We start from the raw sequence: 14612 nt of genomic DNA, 5'->3' as shown, positions 1-14612 counted from the left end.
TTGAACAAGTAATTAGTATTCATATCATTGTAAAATGCTTGTGGGTTTTCTATAATGCAAGGTCTCTTTTTTCATTTTTTTTTCTTCTTTCTGTCTTTCCAGGACTTGATTTTTATGGATACATTAAGCTAATAAACTTTGTTAGATTAAAGGTAGGTGTGCCACATACTACTTCTGTAATCTATGTCTGAAGAACGGAAAATCAAGATGCTGCGTTTTCAATTTGCCCTTTTTTAATAACTGTATGAAATTTTATATTTCTAGAAATAAGAAATTACAGGAGTTAAAATAGCTATTGATTGGTTTATTTAGATGTGGAGTTGTTTTTATTTTAAATACATTTATTTAATGTGAATTTTATTGTTTCCAGAAGAGGAAGTTCAGACTTGCAGAAAGCCCACGCTATGTAGTATCATGTTGTTTTGTACATTCATCTTGGCCTTTGACTCTGCTATCGCGCTCCAGTAATGAGTTCACTTCTTGATGACTGAAGTTTCTCAGTCCTTGCATGCGTGTTGGTGCAAAAGAGTCTTTCCTGGGGTTGTGAGCTGGCCAGACCCCCAGTGCGCTGTTAGTAAGAACAACACCTGGTCCCTTACATCGCAGAACCTAAAATTAATCTCTGCTAAAGTGATAGCAGAAACGGGACAGTTGATGGGAACCTGCAGTTTTAATTTAGGTATGGGTATGTTTTGTGTATTCTGTGACTTTTAAGGAACAACCAAAGAACATGCTTTGAAGTTTATGTTTAGACTTAATACCATCTTATGTAATTAAGCATTTTTTACTTAAATCTTCAAATATTTATTTAAATTCTCAAATAGTTATTCAAGGCATAACTAGCTATGCAGAGTAAACGCAGAAATGGAAAACCTGAAGTCCAGTATCTGACCTCTCCTTTCTTGACAAAGTATTAACTGGCCGGATGCAAACTGGAGACAATATAGCATTTCTGACATTTGTCCCTACAGCGCTGTTTGTGTAAAAATATTTGGCATGATTAGTATCTTGGCTTTATTGATTAGCCCTGTTGTAAGCTATGGGTCTGACACAGTCAAACACCTGAGTAAACTTGGTTGCTGATAGCAGTGTAATTCTCCAAGCATCCTTCAATGTCTGTCAATCTGCTGTGCTTTACCGCTTGTACTGAATTCCTTGATCCTGTAGTTTTCTGGGCTTTGGGACCCAGACTAGCTCAGAGGTCTAGTTTTATGCTGTGCTCTGGTCACCGTGGTTGTAGTGTCAGTTATGCTAAGGTAAGTACTCGTTGTCAGAGCCAGGTCGGAAGCCAGAATTTCATTTCGTCACTGTTCTTGCTAGTCATGCTTTGCAGTAGTATCTTTCTCAGCCTTTGCCACAAAGCTACTTTAATAATACCCTATTTATTTTAATGGGTGGAAGAACAGATATTTGCTTTATTTTCTTGAATGAAATTGAAGGGCTGGTGTTTTCAAAGAAACTTAGCTTACATGCTCTTCTTCTGTCTAGAAACCAACAGGAGCAGATTTGAGTTCTCTCAGCAGCCCGCTGCCTTGGGAAGGAGAGGAATATTTGAAACCAGAGCTAGAAGATGACCTCCTACTTCAGTTTGGTAAACAAATACGTTTCAGTATGATTGTACTGCGTTGTGGGGTAAATGTGGTATTGGCAGAGTTAGTGTCACATGAAGCATCGTCACTATTATTCAGTTGATTTAGGTACATGAGAAAGTCCATGTACTAGCTGAAGTCACACTCTGAGATTTTTACCACATGTTATATGTTAGTTTTTAATGACAGATTTTTATAGCTGTATGTAATAATTAAGCAGATCAAAGAGGCACTCTACTTAAGCTTCATCGCAAGATTTATGAAGCTTTTAAAGCTTCTAAATAAAGGTATTTAAAATCAGATGCATTTGTGTATGCTATAAGAAAGGATCGAGTAATTTGCTTTGTTGAAAATACCTCCATCTTTTATACAGGTTGCATTTTGGACCAACGAAGTGTAAGATACTACAGTTGCATGGAAGAGCTCTGCTTCCTTAGTGGTTCTAGGGCTCAGTGCAAGCAGCCTTAGGTTATCTCTCGTGACAGTTTATCAGGTGGTTTTGAGAGAATTCAGTTTGAGTTTTGAAATTTTTGCTGCCTGTGATCCTTCCACTCTCTTACTATTTTGCACTTGATTGTACACCTTTCTTTCACCTAAACTGTAAGGTATTTAGGACTTGTGGATTTTTTTTTCTCTGTACAGTCTGGGATGCAGTTTTGCCCTTTATGTGAGCCCTGCTGCACCATAGCAGAGATAATGTGTGGTAGAGGACATCGGTTGGTTACTTAAGGGATTTCACGTTTCGCTGTATCGGCTCTTTCCCAATGTGTGCTCTTTGCCCAAGCTATAGACTTTTGGAGATGCTTCGAGATGCCATTGCAGTTGTCTAAAGGGTTGTGAGTGTCATCTGAACCTTTGAAATCTTATTTTAAGTATCTCTGCTTTGTTTCAGTCCCATGGGCCCAAATAGTCAGTCTTCCATGATTAAAAGGAATAGATGAATGTTTTTTGGGTTTTTTAAAATGAAGTCTTTTGCCCAATAAGCTGGCAGTAACTTCTTACTATATCCAAAACCGCAGTAGCACCATTTTGTTATCCGCTGATGTCTGTTGAAATCATCAGCTGAATTTAGCAAGAGGTGAATGGGATGTAGTGCTGAGTCTGAGTTTTGGTAGTTAAAAAGCAATGCTTCATCTCGATTCATTCTGCTTATGCTCTTTTGTGTGTTCATAAGCTTTATAAAAGACCAAGGTATTGGTTTGAAAATTAAGAGTTAATTTCTAATTATTAAGAAAAAAAATGTATGTACCTTCTTACCTTTTACCACGACCCTTAACAGCCCTTTTAGCCTCAGGATAACATAACTGGAAAAATAGAGGAACCTAATGTCTCTTTTATCAATAATCAAACACTGGTATGTAAAGAAGCCTGAATTCTGGATTTATTTGCTTTGTTAACTTAGAGCTTGCTTCTAGCATACTAACTTCTACTGAGTAGTATTGTGTTCTACGGTTAGTCCCATCAAATTCAGTGATGCTTCTTGTAAGACAGACTACTTTTACAAATCATCCAAAGGCACAAGTAGCAACGCTGAAAACGTCATATGTTTATGAGCTGCTGTGAAGCAATATGTGACTGGTAGGTGAGGTTTTTTTTTTCTCCCTGTTTCATCAGATATAGAAGATCTTTGTGAACCTGTGAATGTTTTGCCTTCTAATGGTTTAAATGATACCCTGGTGCTCCTTGAACAATTAAAACGTGCAGAACACAGAGCAAGACTTGCAGAAGCAGCCTTGGCTAGAGCACAAGATGATCTTCAAAAAATGAAGTAAGTGTTTGAACTGAAGTTTTGTTTGATTTTTTTTTTTTATTATTATTTGATGTGTTTTTAGGTGAGTTGAGATGTTCATGTTTAAAGACCAAGAGAAATTCAGAGAAGTGGTAGAATGTTAACTATGGAGTAAAACTCATGACTTGTGTTGAGCCTGTAGGTTTGACTTTTATTTTGTAGATGATTAGTAAAAACTGCACAAAACTTGCACAAATTGAAAGAGCAAAGTATGCTTACAAAAGCTAAATAAGCACATGGCCCAGAAACGTGTATTTGGCTTCAGACCACTCTTTGTTTTGGAAAACTTGGGTTTCTTTTCTGTGTGTCGTCTTGTCCTATTCTTGTTCCCTTCTTTTTCATTTAAAAGAAAGAAAAACCTTTTTAGGTAATCAGTTACAATTTCTTCACAGCTCTCTAAACTTCAGTCGGGCTTATATAGATTTCTTTTTGAGGTTAGTGTATCAAATTATCTGCTGTTGTAAAAGGGAGCCTTTAATTTTTCTTTGTCAATGCAGGCTTTTCAATTCATCAGGGATTGGCTGGCAGCAAAAATAGGCAGATGTAGATCTGATGAAGCAGCACAGTTTTAAATTATAGACAGATGAACCAATTGTGTCGTAGTAGTCTACATGCTGTAATTTATAGTGATGGTGATTCATGCTGGAGATTACTTCACTGAAAGAGACCATCTACACATGTTTCCTTTCAGGTAAACCTCTGTGAAGTAAAGATAGCTTGGAAGTCTGATGTGGAGTGAGAATAGTGTACAGGACCTTAATCTACAGAAACCTGTTTTTCTATTGTTTTCTGTCATGGAAGTAGATTTATACTGGTGTTTGGCATGCTGGTTGGCTGACTTCAACTTCTGGGGATCCAGGAGCTTTCTCATGCTATACCTGTCCACAGAGACTTCTTGGGAGACTAAGTAACTGTAACTTCTTTCAGTTGCAACATGATTATATTATGCAGGTCTTACTCACTAAGATGTGGAAAAAGTATTTCAAGTTTTTTAATGACTGCCTGTTCAGCATCAGTCATGCAGCTCCTTAGAGATTGTTGCCTTCTGAGCCCGGGCATAATAGTATGAGGCCACTCACTAGTTGCGTATAAAATAATTTCTGCGGAAATGTTTTTCCAAGTTTGCTAGACTGAGTAGACTTGTAGAATCAGGAGAATTGAAAGGTGTACAAAGGAAAGACAGGTAGCTGGAGGCCTCGTGATGTTGTTTCCCCCCAGAAATGGTAACAGTTCTGTGAATCAGGTCACCTCTAGCGTTTGGTGTAACTTAGAGATGTAAGAGCATGGCTTGTATGTCCTGAACTTCTTTAATCTGTCCCCTGTTGAGAGATGACGGCTTTTGTTTTTACTTATCTTCTCTTTTTTTCTGGATTAAAAAGACAGGAGGGCAGCTCTGTCTCTAGAGTTTGTTTGATATTTGTGTTGCGTGCATAGGCTGGAGGAACTATTGGCTGAATCCATTTTAAATAATTTTAAATGTAAAATTGGGTTTAAATCTTACAAAATGCTAATTACACTTAATTGTATGTCATAGAATCTGTTTTTGTAAGTTTCAATTTTTATCATTTTGATATTTATCTAAAAGTAAGGAAAATGCGAACTGCTATGGGTAAAGAGCGACATTAAAAATAAGACCATACCTGTACATCAACATGTATAGGAAGTTTCTGATACTGAGAAATTTCTAATATGAATCCCCTTACCACCTGCTCTTCCCCATCCAAACTAGTTAATCAGGGACTGAAATCGTATTTTTGTTTTTGTTCTATAAGGAGGGTACTGCTAATGAGATGTTACGTACAGCTTCTGTACGCTAAGTTCCTATTTAAGAAAGCACGACCACTGTTGAAGGTGAGCTTTGGCTGCTTCGGAGAGGTCTAGGAATCAAGTTCTGCTGACGTTGGACTGTAGACCCTCAGAGGAATATTGTCTGGCTGAAGCACATTTACTTTTTCACTTCATTGTGGGTATAGTAGGAGCTGTTTGCTTGTCAGCTTTTAATAGTGTTTTCATGATAAAAACCTTGATTTGTGCATTTTGTCATCAAAACTTCTTTGAGAAATGAGAAGAGGATGCGAGTATTAGGAATGCAGGGCCATGGAGGAGGAAAAACAGTGTGAAATTCAAGTAATAAATTGCATTTTAAGCTCTGGTTTGTTTCTACCCAAGTGCTTCCGTTTTGAAGTACTTCTTGTACCTTCCACTGTTCACGCAGCGTTTTGTGGTTTGTAGTTCTCGTGCCGTTTTTTGTATTGAGTCCGAATCTGCGTTACGCAGCCTAAAACACGGTACCAGCTTTTGTACTGGCAAGCGCAAAACAGATAATACCTCCTTAAAAACAGAAACGAAGTCCGAACGTTTTACTGCTGATATTTGCTGGTCGAAAGCAGAAAGTGGTCACTGCGGGAGGGTGATGGAGGGAGAATGGTGGTGCAGCAGCCTGGAGGAGCCGGCAGAGGGGGGCTGTGCACCCTTAAACCTGGTCCCATTGTTGTCAAAGCCCCTGTGCAGCCTGGAGCCCTCTTTTTTTTTTTTTTTTATTTCCAGCCCCTTCTCCCCCCCCCACCCCTACCCCCGCCTCCCTTTCTTGGCCCCATAAGCATGTCTCAAGGGTATATTTCAAATTGATTACAGACAATTTGCACAGGATTTTGTGATGAACGCAGATGTCGGGAGCAGCTCGTCATCCAGCGCCATTGCAGACCTTCAGGAGGATGAGGATGGCGTTTACTTCAACTCCTATGGGCATTATGGGATACACGAAGAGATGCTAAAGGTTAGAAAGTCATCTCAACTGCATCTTAGTAGGACTAAAGAGGAAAGATGTAATGAAGTGGGCTGTGTGCCCATAAATATACTGCAGAGCAGCTGCATTTTTAACCCTTTCCATACATGATAGTTCTTTCCTAGGAGTTGGGTTGAGAGATCTCTTTTCAGTTTTATTTCCTTGGTATAAATGCTGTTTACGGGAAGCCTTAGGAACACAAAATCATTTACTCTACAGATAGGCTTGAAACTGTATTACGATATCTGTACCACAACCTTACCTTGCCAAAAGCAGCTTTTTCCTGGGTGCTTAAAAGATAAAGGCTAAAACATGGTACAGACAGTGAATATTTTTCTTCAGTTTATATTTTCCTAACAACTGAAATTTGTTAGGCAAAACAATTTCTCAAATATTGTGGTTTCCTGCTGCACTAAGTAAACAGCAATTGTTGGCATTTGTGCACAGTTTAGTGTATTGATAACATGACGTTGAACAGTTGGAAAAATGTGTGCTCCCTTTGTATGATAAAGATAAAAAAATTAACGCTTAAAACTCTTCAAAGGCAAACCTGTGTATGCCCTTTTAACTTTAAAAAAAACCCCAAACGCAAACCCCAACAACTTATAATTGACACGTAAATCGAAATCTCTTAATGCTTACTTTTAGAGAAAGTATCGTAGTTGTGAAATTCATAAACAGTTTTATCGTTTTAACGTAGAAATAAATAAAATTCCTGCCCAATGTAGAGATAGAATACGAGGTTGTGAAGTGACTTTGTCCTTACAGGTAGCATATAAAGTTTTCTGCTTTGTAAATGATTTAGTGGCCCCAATGTTGAAATACACGTGAATCTGTGTCAAGAATAGTATAAGCATGAGGTTAATTTTAAGGCGGGGGGGGACGCGGGGAGGGGAGGGGAGTATTAGAGAAGCACAGAGCAGTTTGCGGAAGTAGAAGAATGTTTTCCAAAATGTATAGTCTAGAGAAATACAATTTATGTTTTATGTTTTGAAGATAAATAAAAATGATAGAAGTTTGGGTTTGCAGTTCTATAACGGTGTTGTTTGAGATGTTATAGGCTATAGGATGAGGAAGCCTTTCTGTTTGCTAATAGTTTATAATAATTCTCCATCTCTGCACAAGGAGATTGGTACAAAATTGTATTTTATTGGTTTAAGGAAATGTTTGTCAGAATGCTTTTAAGAAGACTTTTGACTTTCCTTAACGTAGGAGAACACTTGCTTTTTATCACGCATGCATTGAATTTTTCCTGTGTGCGAGGTGTTCACTTAGATATTTTTTTTATGTCTACCTTATTTATATAAATATAGTGGCTTGCTACATTGAAACTTTTAAGAAAGGAGTCTTGCTGTCTGAATTTTAAGTGTGTCTCCGACACTGTTCAGTTTTGAAACCTTCTTTTTTCTTATGCCTGGTAGTGGTAGGATGAAGTTTCAGTTTGGTTTCTTTGCTGCAAATACTTCAGAGATGGGTGAAGAGTATTGTTACTTTACTCTGGCCAAATGGCTGGTGTTTCCCTTGCTCTGTTTTTTTGCTTGAGAATTTTTTGCCTATCATCTCTGATAAATTTCCTTACCAATTTATTTAAAAACAAAACAAAAAAAAGCATTACATTGAAATGGTGAGTGAGAGAATGGAATTGATGAAGAGAGAGACCTGAAGTGAATGACCATGGCTTGCTCGAGCAGCAGTGCATATAGTAGAGGCAGCAGCTAGAATTGTATTGATTAAGTTGGGGCAGTGCTGAGGCAATGTGAGTGGGCAGGACGTGAGGCTGAAAGCTTTCTAGCTGACTGCTTTCTCGATTGATGCTGAATGTTCTGATTTTTATTTTTTTTTCTTTCCAAACTTTTTTGGTCGTTTCAGCAAAGCCTATTATGTACTGCAATAGAGGTGAAGTACTAAAAATAGTTGCTCTGAATTTAACGTCATAGTAAACCAGTATGATTTTAAAGGATGACTATTTCTTTTATTCATGTTAATTATGTATAATTTTAAAGTACAATTTTCTAAAATTATCCCTAAATGTTTCTTTGGGCTCTCTGTGTGTGTGATAATCCTCCTAAACTTAAAACCAGATTTTAGGATTTTCAAGCCTCAAGATAATCTCCAGAATCTTTATGAACATACCCTTTGTTCTCAGTATCCATTTTTGATCTTGTTTTTCTAATAAAATAGACTGTGTTCTTTCTCACTAGAGAAAATTTCTTTATTTTCTGTATTATTTCTAAAAATTCTTACCTGCCACAGTAGAAAAATATTAACTTAAATATAGGCAATCGGATTTTGTACTTCAGTATTATTTATAGGCTTGTCTTTACTAGATAAAAATAGCTTAACATTTTTCTTTTAATTTGCTGTAACACTTGAACTGCAAGAGCAATTCCAAACCCTGTACTTGACTGTCAATTTGCATACCTGCTGATGCATATGAAGAGAATCAATGTTTTAATAGATGGCTTTGCTGGTAGATTGAGCTATACTGCTAGCTTTCATATACTAAGATACTATAAATATTTAGTTATAGGCTTGAAAACATTCCAGCTTCTCAGGTCATGTTGTATTACAGTTAAGTTTGTTTATTATATTGGGCTTTCATAGAATGGACTGTACAGCTGCAATTACTAGCTTCTCGTCAGGCTTGCAAATTTCCAGTTTGTTCAGAAATAGAAAAGGTTATCTGATCCATAACTTGATTTTGAAGGAATCTGTCTCACAGGAGTGTCAGAGAATAAAATGATAAAAAACGTATTATGAACTCATGAATCAAATTTTTACCATTGTATAGAAGGTTGTTATGTAAAGTTGATGCAGTGTTGCCACTCTATTACTGCTATTCCCAGAAAGTGGTGAAGAAGCTTGAAACATCCAAAATCAAATGCAGCAGGTCAGGAAACTGTAAGCTAATTTCTTATTTTTCCTCCAGAGGCTCAGCTGGCTTCATCTGTAAACACAATAAATTCTGAAAGAATATCGCATGGGAAGTGTGGTGATTGCAGAGCCTGTATAAGTACAGTAGCCACAAAACATCTTCAGGCCAAGTTAAAAAGCAAGGTTTTCAACATTTTTAAACTATATTCTCTACCTAAGTAGAAGAAAATGAATGCTTTTTTATTCTTTAAATCATAGGATAAAGTGCGTACAGAAAGCTATCGTGACTTCATGTATCAAAACCCACATATCTTCAAGGACAAGGTAGGTAAAACAGATCAGAAAATAGAATAATTTCTGCGCTTTATTTTTTCTCAAGTGGTAGAAATCCTTCAGGTTGGCTACTCTGTAGCTTTGGGAATGGAATATCGCACTGACAAGATTTGATTTAATGTACTCTGGCTTTATGAGGTGATAGAGTGCTATTCAGCTGCTGGAGGGTGCAGAGTGCTGATAACAGAAGTGCTGATCGCTATTGTCATTGTTTTGTGTGCCATGTCGGGATGTTCATTAATTATGTTGGCGGGGTTAAGTTGAGTCTTTCTTGTCCGGTATATTAAGTGGAATCTATCTTAGAGGGTCTCTTTACCAGAATTTAAGTGAATTTCAATTTGTGCCTGATACAATAAAAACATCTACAAGCACTGTGTAATTAGAACTGGGGAAGAATTCATATGCAGCTGATTTATTGAATTAGCGTTGTTGAGTCTCTCCAGACTATAGGTTATTATTAAGGGACTTCAAACCAGGAACTAGTATTTCACTTGCAGTGAGAAAAGATTGCACTGACGTTTATTTACGATCTTACTGTGGTTATGACCCCTGCTCAGTTATGATCCTCTTGTCTTCTGTATTTCTGCTGGCTATTTCTGATGAGTTTGTTGTGCTCCGAGTTACGCTGTGCAGCCTGCTGTTCTGGATTAGCTTTCCTCTATTTAGTGCTTACCATTCTTAAGCTGCGTGTGGACATTTCTTAGTGTGAAACCAGAATGTGTAGGTTTGTGGAAGGCAATCACTGTTGATTTTTATTTTGGTTTTGATTGAGACTTTGATAATACAAGGCTTCAGAACAGTTGTGGTAGTAATAAAAGTGCACCCATCTGATAATTCCTCAGTTGGAAACGGTGCTAGATACAGTTTTGTCGTAGGCGGGAGGTACTTCAAGGTGCATACTCTTTGTATGCCTTACCTTGGTTTTCTTTTGGCAGCTACAGCAGAAGAATATTAGGAAAAGAGTTTTCTTCCTTTTTTGCTTCAATCCATGTCACAAGCCTGTTTCTACTGAACATTTCTAAGCTCTTCAGTTATAATGAGAGAACGAGCAAAAGTATTGTAGAAAAATCATGCTGCCAGCTCCTTAAAAGGCGAGCGGCTCATCCAACAAAGTAGAGAGATCAATAAAGGAGAGAGAACTTTTCTGGGAAAAATTTAGTTTCACAGGTGCCCCTAAAATTGGTAACTGCAGGTTTTCACAGGGTAAGACTGATCTTACTAAGTTACGTGGAATGTGTGTCCTAGTGGAACAGTAATTTTTCAGAATTGGTTGTATTTCTCCTCTGCTGGATGGACATACTGGTAACATTCGAAATGAAACATGGGTGAACTGTTACAGACAATGTTGCTTCAGCCCCAGCTGTAGATGGACTTGCTCAGCAAACAGGTGGAGAACGTGTGTGCTTACTCTGGTTTTACTTCACGTGAAAGCGTTCAACTTCTAAAGAAAAGCTTGTCTATTCGCACAACACCTGCAAACTGGTTTCCGAACGTGGTGTTTTCACAGTAGTTTTTTGATCAAGATTACCTCAAATTCGTAGTGTATCCAAACCCATCGTGATGTGTTGAGGTTGAATGGAATGAAAGTTTCTCAATTGCTTTGAGTTCCCAGCAGCTTCCATCCAGGTGACCAGTGCCTCACTTAACTTCTGTGTCTGGTTAAATGTTGGTGTAGCTTTCACTTGGTACGCTGGTAAGGAGAATATATGGGATTTTTTTTAGAGATCTAGCTTTGAAGTGACATCTGTTACAGACTTCTGCTGAAGGAACTGTTAAGATGTTTTGCTTAATTTATGTATCATATGATGCTCTCAGAACCATATTAATGAGTGAAACTTCAACTTGAGGAAATAGGCTGTTTTCCCTTAATGTTTGATTACAATTTAAAAAAAACAGTGAGTAAAAGTCTGATGCCGTGTTTCCCAGAACTCCCATATGGTATTCCTCCCTAGAATATATGTAGTGATGCCCTTTCTTGTTTCTGAAAGGACACCTGTGAGGTGGGTTGGGAGGAGCTTGTTCAAAGAGCTTAATTGGTCTTACTAGCTTTTGATGCCAATCTGCAGTATCCCAAAGAGGTGTGATTGCACTGTAACAGATGATACCAGAATATCTAGTTTTGTTTATTATGCATACTTTATTCAGAACCAGCCAATTTGTTTGTTCTCTCTCAGCTTTCTAAAGAAATTATGAAAACTCGAATGAATCCTGCTTGCTGCCTTTATTTTTAACCTGTCAGATGTACTTGAGATGAGAATAGGACAATTTAGATTACCTGGCAGGAGTAGTTAAGGTGGCCTTACTCAGTAAAAGGATATGTGATGCATTTTTACAGCAAGAGTATTTTTTGGTGTAAAAATAATTGGTTGGAAAAAGCACGGTTGCCATGCTTAGTTTTTGTTGTAGAATAGAAGTCTGAGGCAGGCATCAATGCCATATTGAGGAGAAAAAATGAGTTTTTAAACGTGATTCCTACTAGAAGTTCATCGATGGAATTAATTGGCCAAATTACCTGACCTCCTGTTTTTCTGAATTTGAAGTAATTTTTTTCTGTTACCAAAAGTAGAATATCAGTTTTGATTAGACTGCAGAGAAGGATATGATGCTGCAGTATATTATGGTATAGTCAAATCGCCAGTCCAGCTGCTCCAGATCTCTGGTGAGAGGCCATATGTGATCACCGCAAGAATGCGTTAGCTGTAGACCCTTGTCCTTAGGCTAATTGGTGATCATTCTGCTTGTCTTACCGTTCCTCAGATGTGTTCCAGCTTGTATATTTTCTCTCCTGTGTCTTTTTCTCCACCCCCATCCCCTGCCTAAGGCTAGATGAGTTCCATCTGGGTTTTTAAGTGACCAGGGCAGCTGTCCAAAGTGGTGTCTGTTTTGATTTTTTTCCAATTTGTGGAGATTGCTCTCTTTCATGCAACTGTACATCAAGATCATTCTTTCACAGAGGTTTATTTTTGGCTCTGACTTCCAGCTTTCATGGCTCAGCAATTTTGTTAACTGCCATGGGTAAAGTGTTAGAATAGATGATGTTAGGGGGTGTGAGATTTCAGCAGCTGCGAGAACATTGATTTTTACTTTCTATTCCTGTCTCTAGGGGAATTCAGCCTAGGGATTTCTGTAGCCATTACATACTCATATGTAACTTGTGAGTGAGTTGTAGAATTGACTCCTATTGGAATGTAGCTGCAAATAGTTGCAGGTGGAACAAGTAACTCTGTAAGGTCTGTGGCCGGCCTCTACCCAAGATGCTGTAAAAAATTCATGCTGCTAGTGTTTTTTAGTCTGATTCCAGATTGTAAGTTGCTCTATCAAGACAGGTGGCAGTCAACTCTTCAGTCATTGCTTCCCAGTACACTACAGCAGAAGCTCACTTACACTGTGCTGCTAAGGATAAATGGCTATTTTTATTCATGCTGGCTTCAGAATCATTGTTCTGTGTCCGTCATCAGAATGTAGAGGATTGTAGGCAAGGGAAGGCAAGCAGACTTAATATGCAGAGCATTCGTGTATTTGCTGTGATGTTGTTTGTTAGGTGAAATTTAAAAGTGCACATGCAAGTTTTTGTGGCGCCAAAGCAAGAATGCTCAGTAGCTCATAAGCTAGAAAGTTTGTCAGTAGGGTGCATTATTGTCTTGAAATACTTTGTAAAAAGGGGTTATAATTCTCAAGTGTGGGATTGATTACCGAGGGATTTGATGCCTGCCTTAGAAAAAAATTTCACGTCATGAAAGCTGTGAGGAGGATAGCTTTTACAACACTGGATGCTGTGCTAAGGAGAGTCAGTGAAATAAGTTAGTTTTCGTTTCTAAGGAACGATTTTTATGACAGTAATTCTAACTCAATGTTCTTGTTACCTTAGAAGTGTTTTAGTAAGTTGCACTTACTCTCTTGTTTAGGTCTTTTGTATGGGAAAGGAAGACCGTCTTTACAGTTCTGATTCTGTTAATGCTTAAATGCTATGCGTGATACGAGTGACTACGTAGTGTTTAAGAAACTTTTTTGATTTTCAGATTTCAGAACGTTTTTGGGTTTAGTGCTTAGAATTTTTTAACACCATTAGTAAAGCTTGATTATATTAAGTAGAAGTCCAACAATAAGACCGCTGATGATCTGGCTAATGCAACAGAATACACCCTCGGCAAATTTGCAGGTGATGCAAAACTGGGAAGAGTGCTTGATGCACTGCATGGTTGTGCTCTCCTTCAGAAGGACCTCCATAGGCTGGAGAAATGGGCCAACAGGGGTCTTCTATAGAGGGCTCGGGCAATCAAAGAGCATTGCAAAATCCTGCAGAGGAGAGGGAAGAATAACCCCACGCATCAACAGAGGTGGTGGCCCCATGGGCTGGAAAGCAGCTTTGTAGAAAAAAAATGTGGGGGTCCTGGTCAACACCAAGTTGACCGTGAGCCAGCAACACGCACCCTTGTGGCAAAACCAGCCTGCTGGGCTGCGTTAGGAAGAAGACTCGTCACCAGCAGGTCGAGAGAGATGCGGCTTCTCTGGTACCGCAGGGAGATGACTTCTGGAGCGCTGTGCCCGGTCCTGGGCTCGCAGCGCGAGAGCGAGCTGAATGGAGTGGAGCGAGTCCAGTGAAAGACGGCAAAGGTGCTGCAGGGACCGGAGCATCTGTGATGTAGGGAGAGGCTGAAAGGGCTGGGGTGGTGTTGTCTGGAGAAGAGGAGGCTCAGGGGAGATCTTCTCCGTGTGTACAAACGCCTGGGGTGTGGGCAACTGAAGAGTGTCACGGTTGCCCAGAGAGGTTGTAGAGTCTCTATCCTAGGAGATATTCGGAAGCCACCCGAAAACGGTCCTGAGCGACCTGCTCTAGTTGACGCTGCTTTGAGCAGGGGGTTGGACTGAGTGATCTCCAGAGGTCCCTTTCAACTTCAACAATTCTGTGTTTCTGTGAAAACATCAAACATGAAACTCGTAGCTTAAAAATCTACTGTAACACATTCAAGGTTAAAAGTGTTAGTTTTTAAGCTGTTGAGAAGTTTCCAGCAGTTAGAAGAAATATACTACGGTGATGTTGAGGCCTGAACAAGGGCACTTGGTAAAATGTCTGCTTTATGAAGTTCAACACTGCTGGCAGCTCAACTCTACTTATTAATATAGTTGGTATTATTTTCTTAGTTGCTTTGCATTTTTAAACTTTTAAATCTTCCTACAGTAGCTAATGTGTGAGATGTCAAAACAAGCATTTGCATGAGTCTTGTTGCTACGTTGAGTGTAC

At 38.7% G+C, this 14612-nt stretch overlaps 1 protein-coding gene across 4 annotated transcripts in view; it reads left to right on the top strand.

Moving 5' to 3' along the window:
* Nucleotides 1-14612, top strand: part of PRMT3 (protein arginine methyltransferase 3) — a 162769-nt gene that overhangs the window by 103747 nt on the left and 44410 nt on the right. For all 4 annotated transcript variants that reach the window (XM_075048231.1, XM_075048230.1, XM_075048232.1 and 1 more), the window contains 5 exons: nt 103-152; nt 1489-1591; nt 3204-3357; nt 6013-6154; nt 9296-9361. In XM_075048231.1, the coding sequence (XP_074904332.1) occupies nt 103-152; nt 1489-1591; nt 3204-3357; nt 6013-6154; nt 9296-9361 (515 nt within the window). The remainder of the gene's footprint in view (nt 1-102; nt 153-1488; nt 1592-3203; nt 3358-6012; nt 6155-9295; nt 9362-14612) is intronic.

This window comes from Buteo buteo, chromosome 16, assembly GCF_964188355.1.
Source record: "Buteo buteo chromosome 16, bButBut1.hap1.1, whole genome shotgun sequence".
Lineage (NCBI taxonomy): Eukaryota > Metazoa > Chordata > Aves > Accipitriformes > Accipitridae > Buteo > Buteo buteo.
Note: the sequence above shows the minus strand (reverse complement) of the source record. Positions and strands in the feature narration are given on the sequence as shown.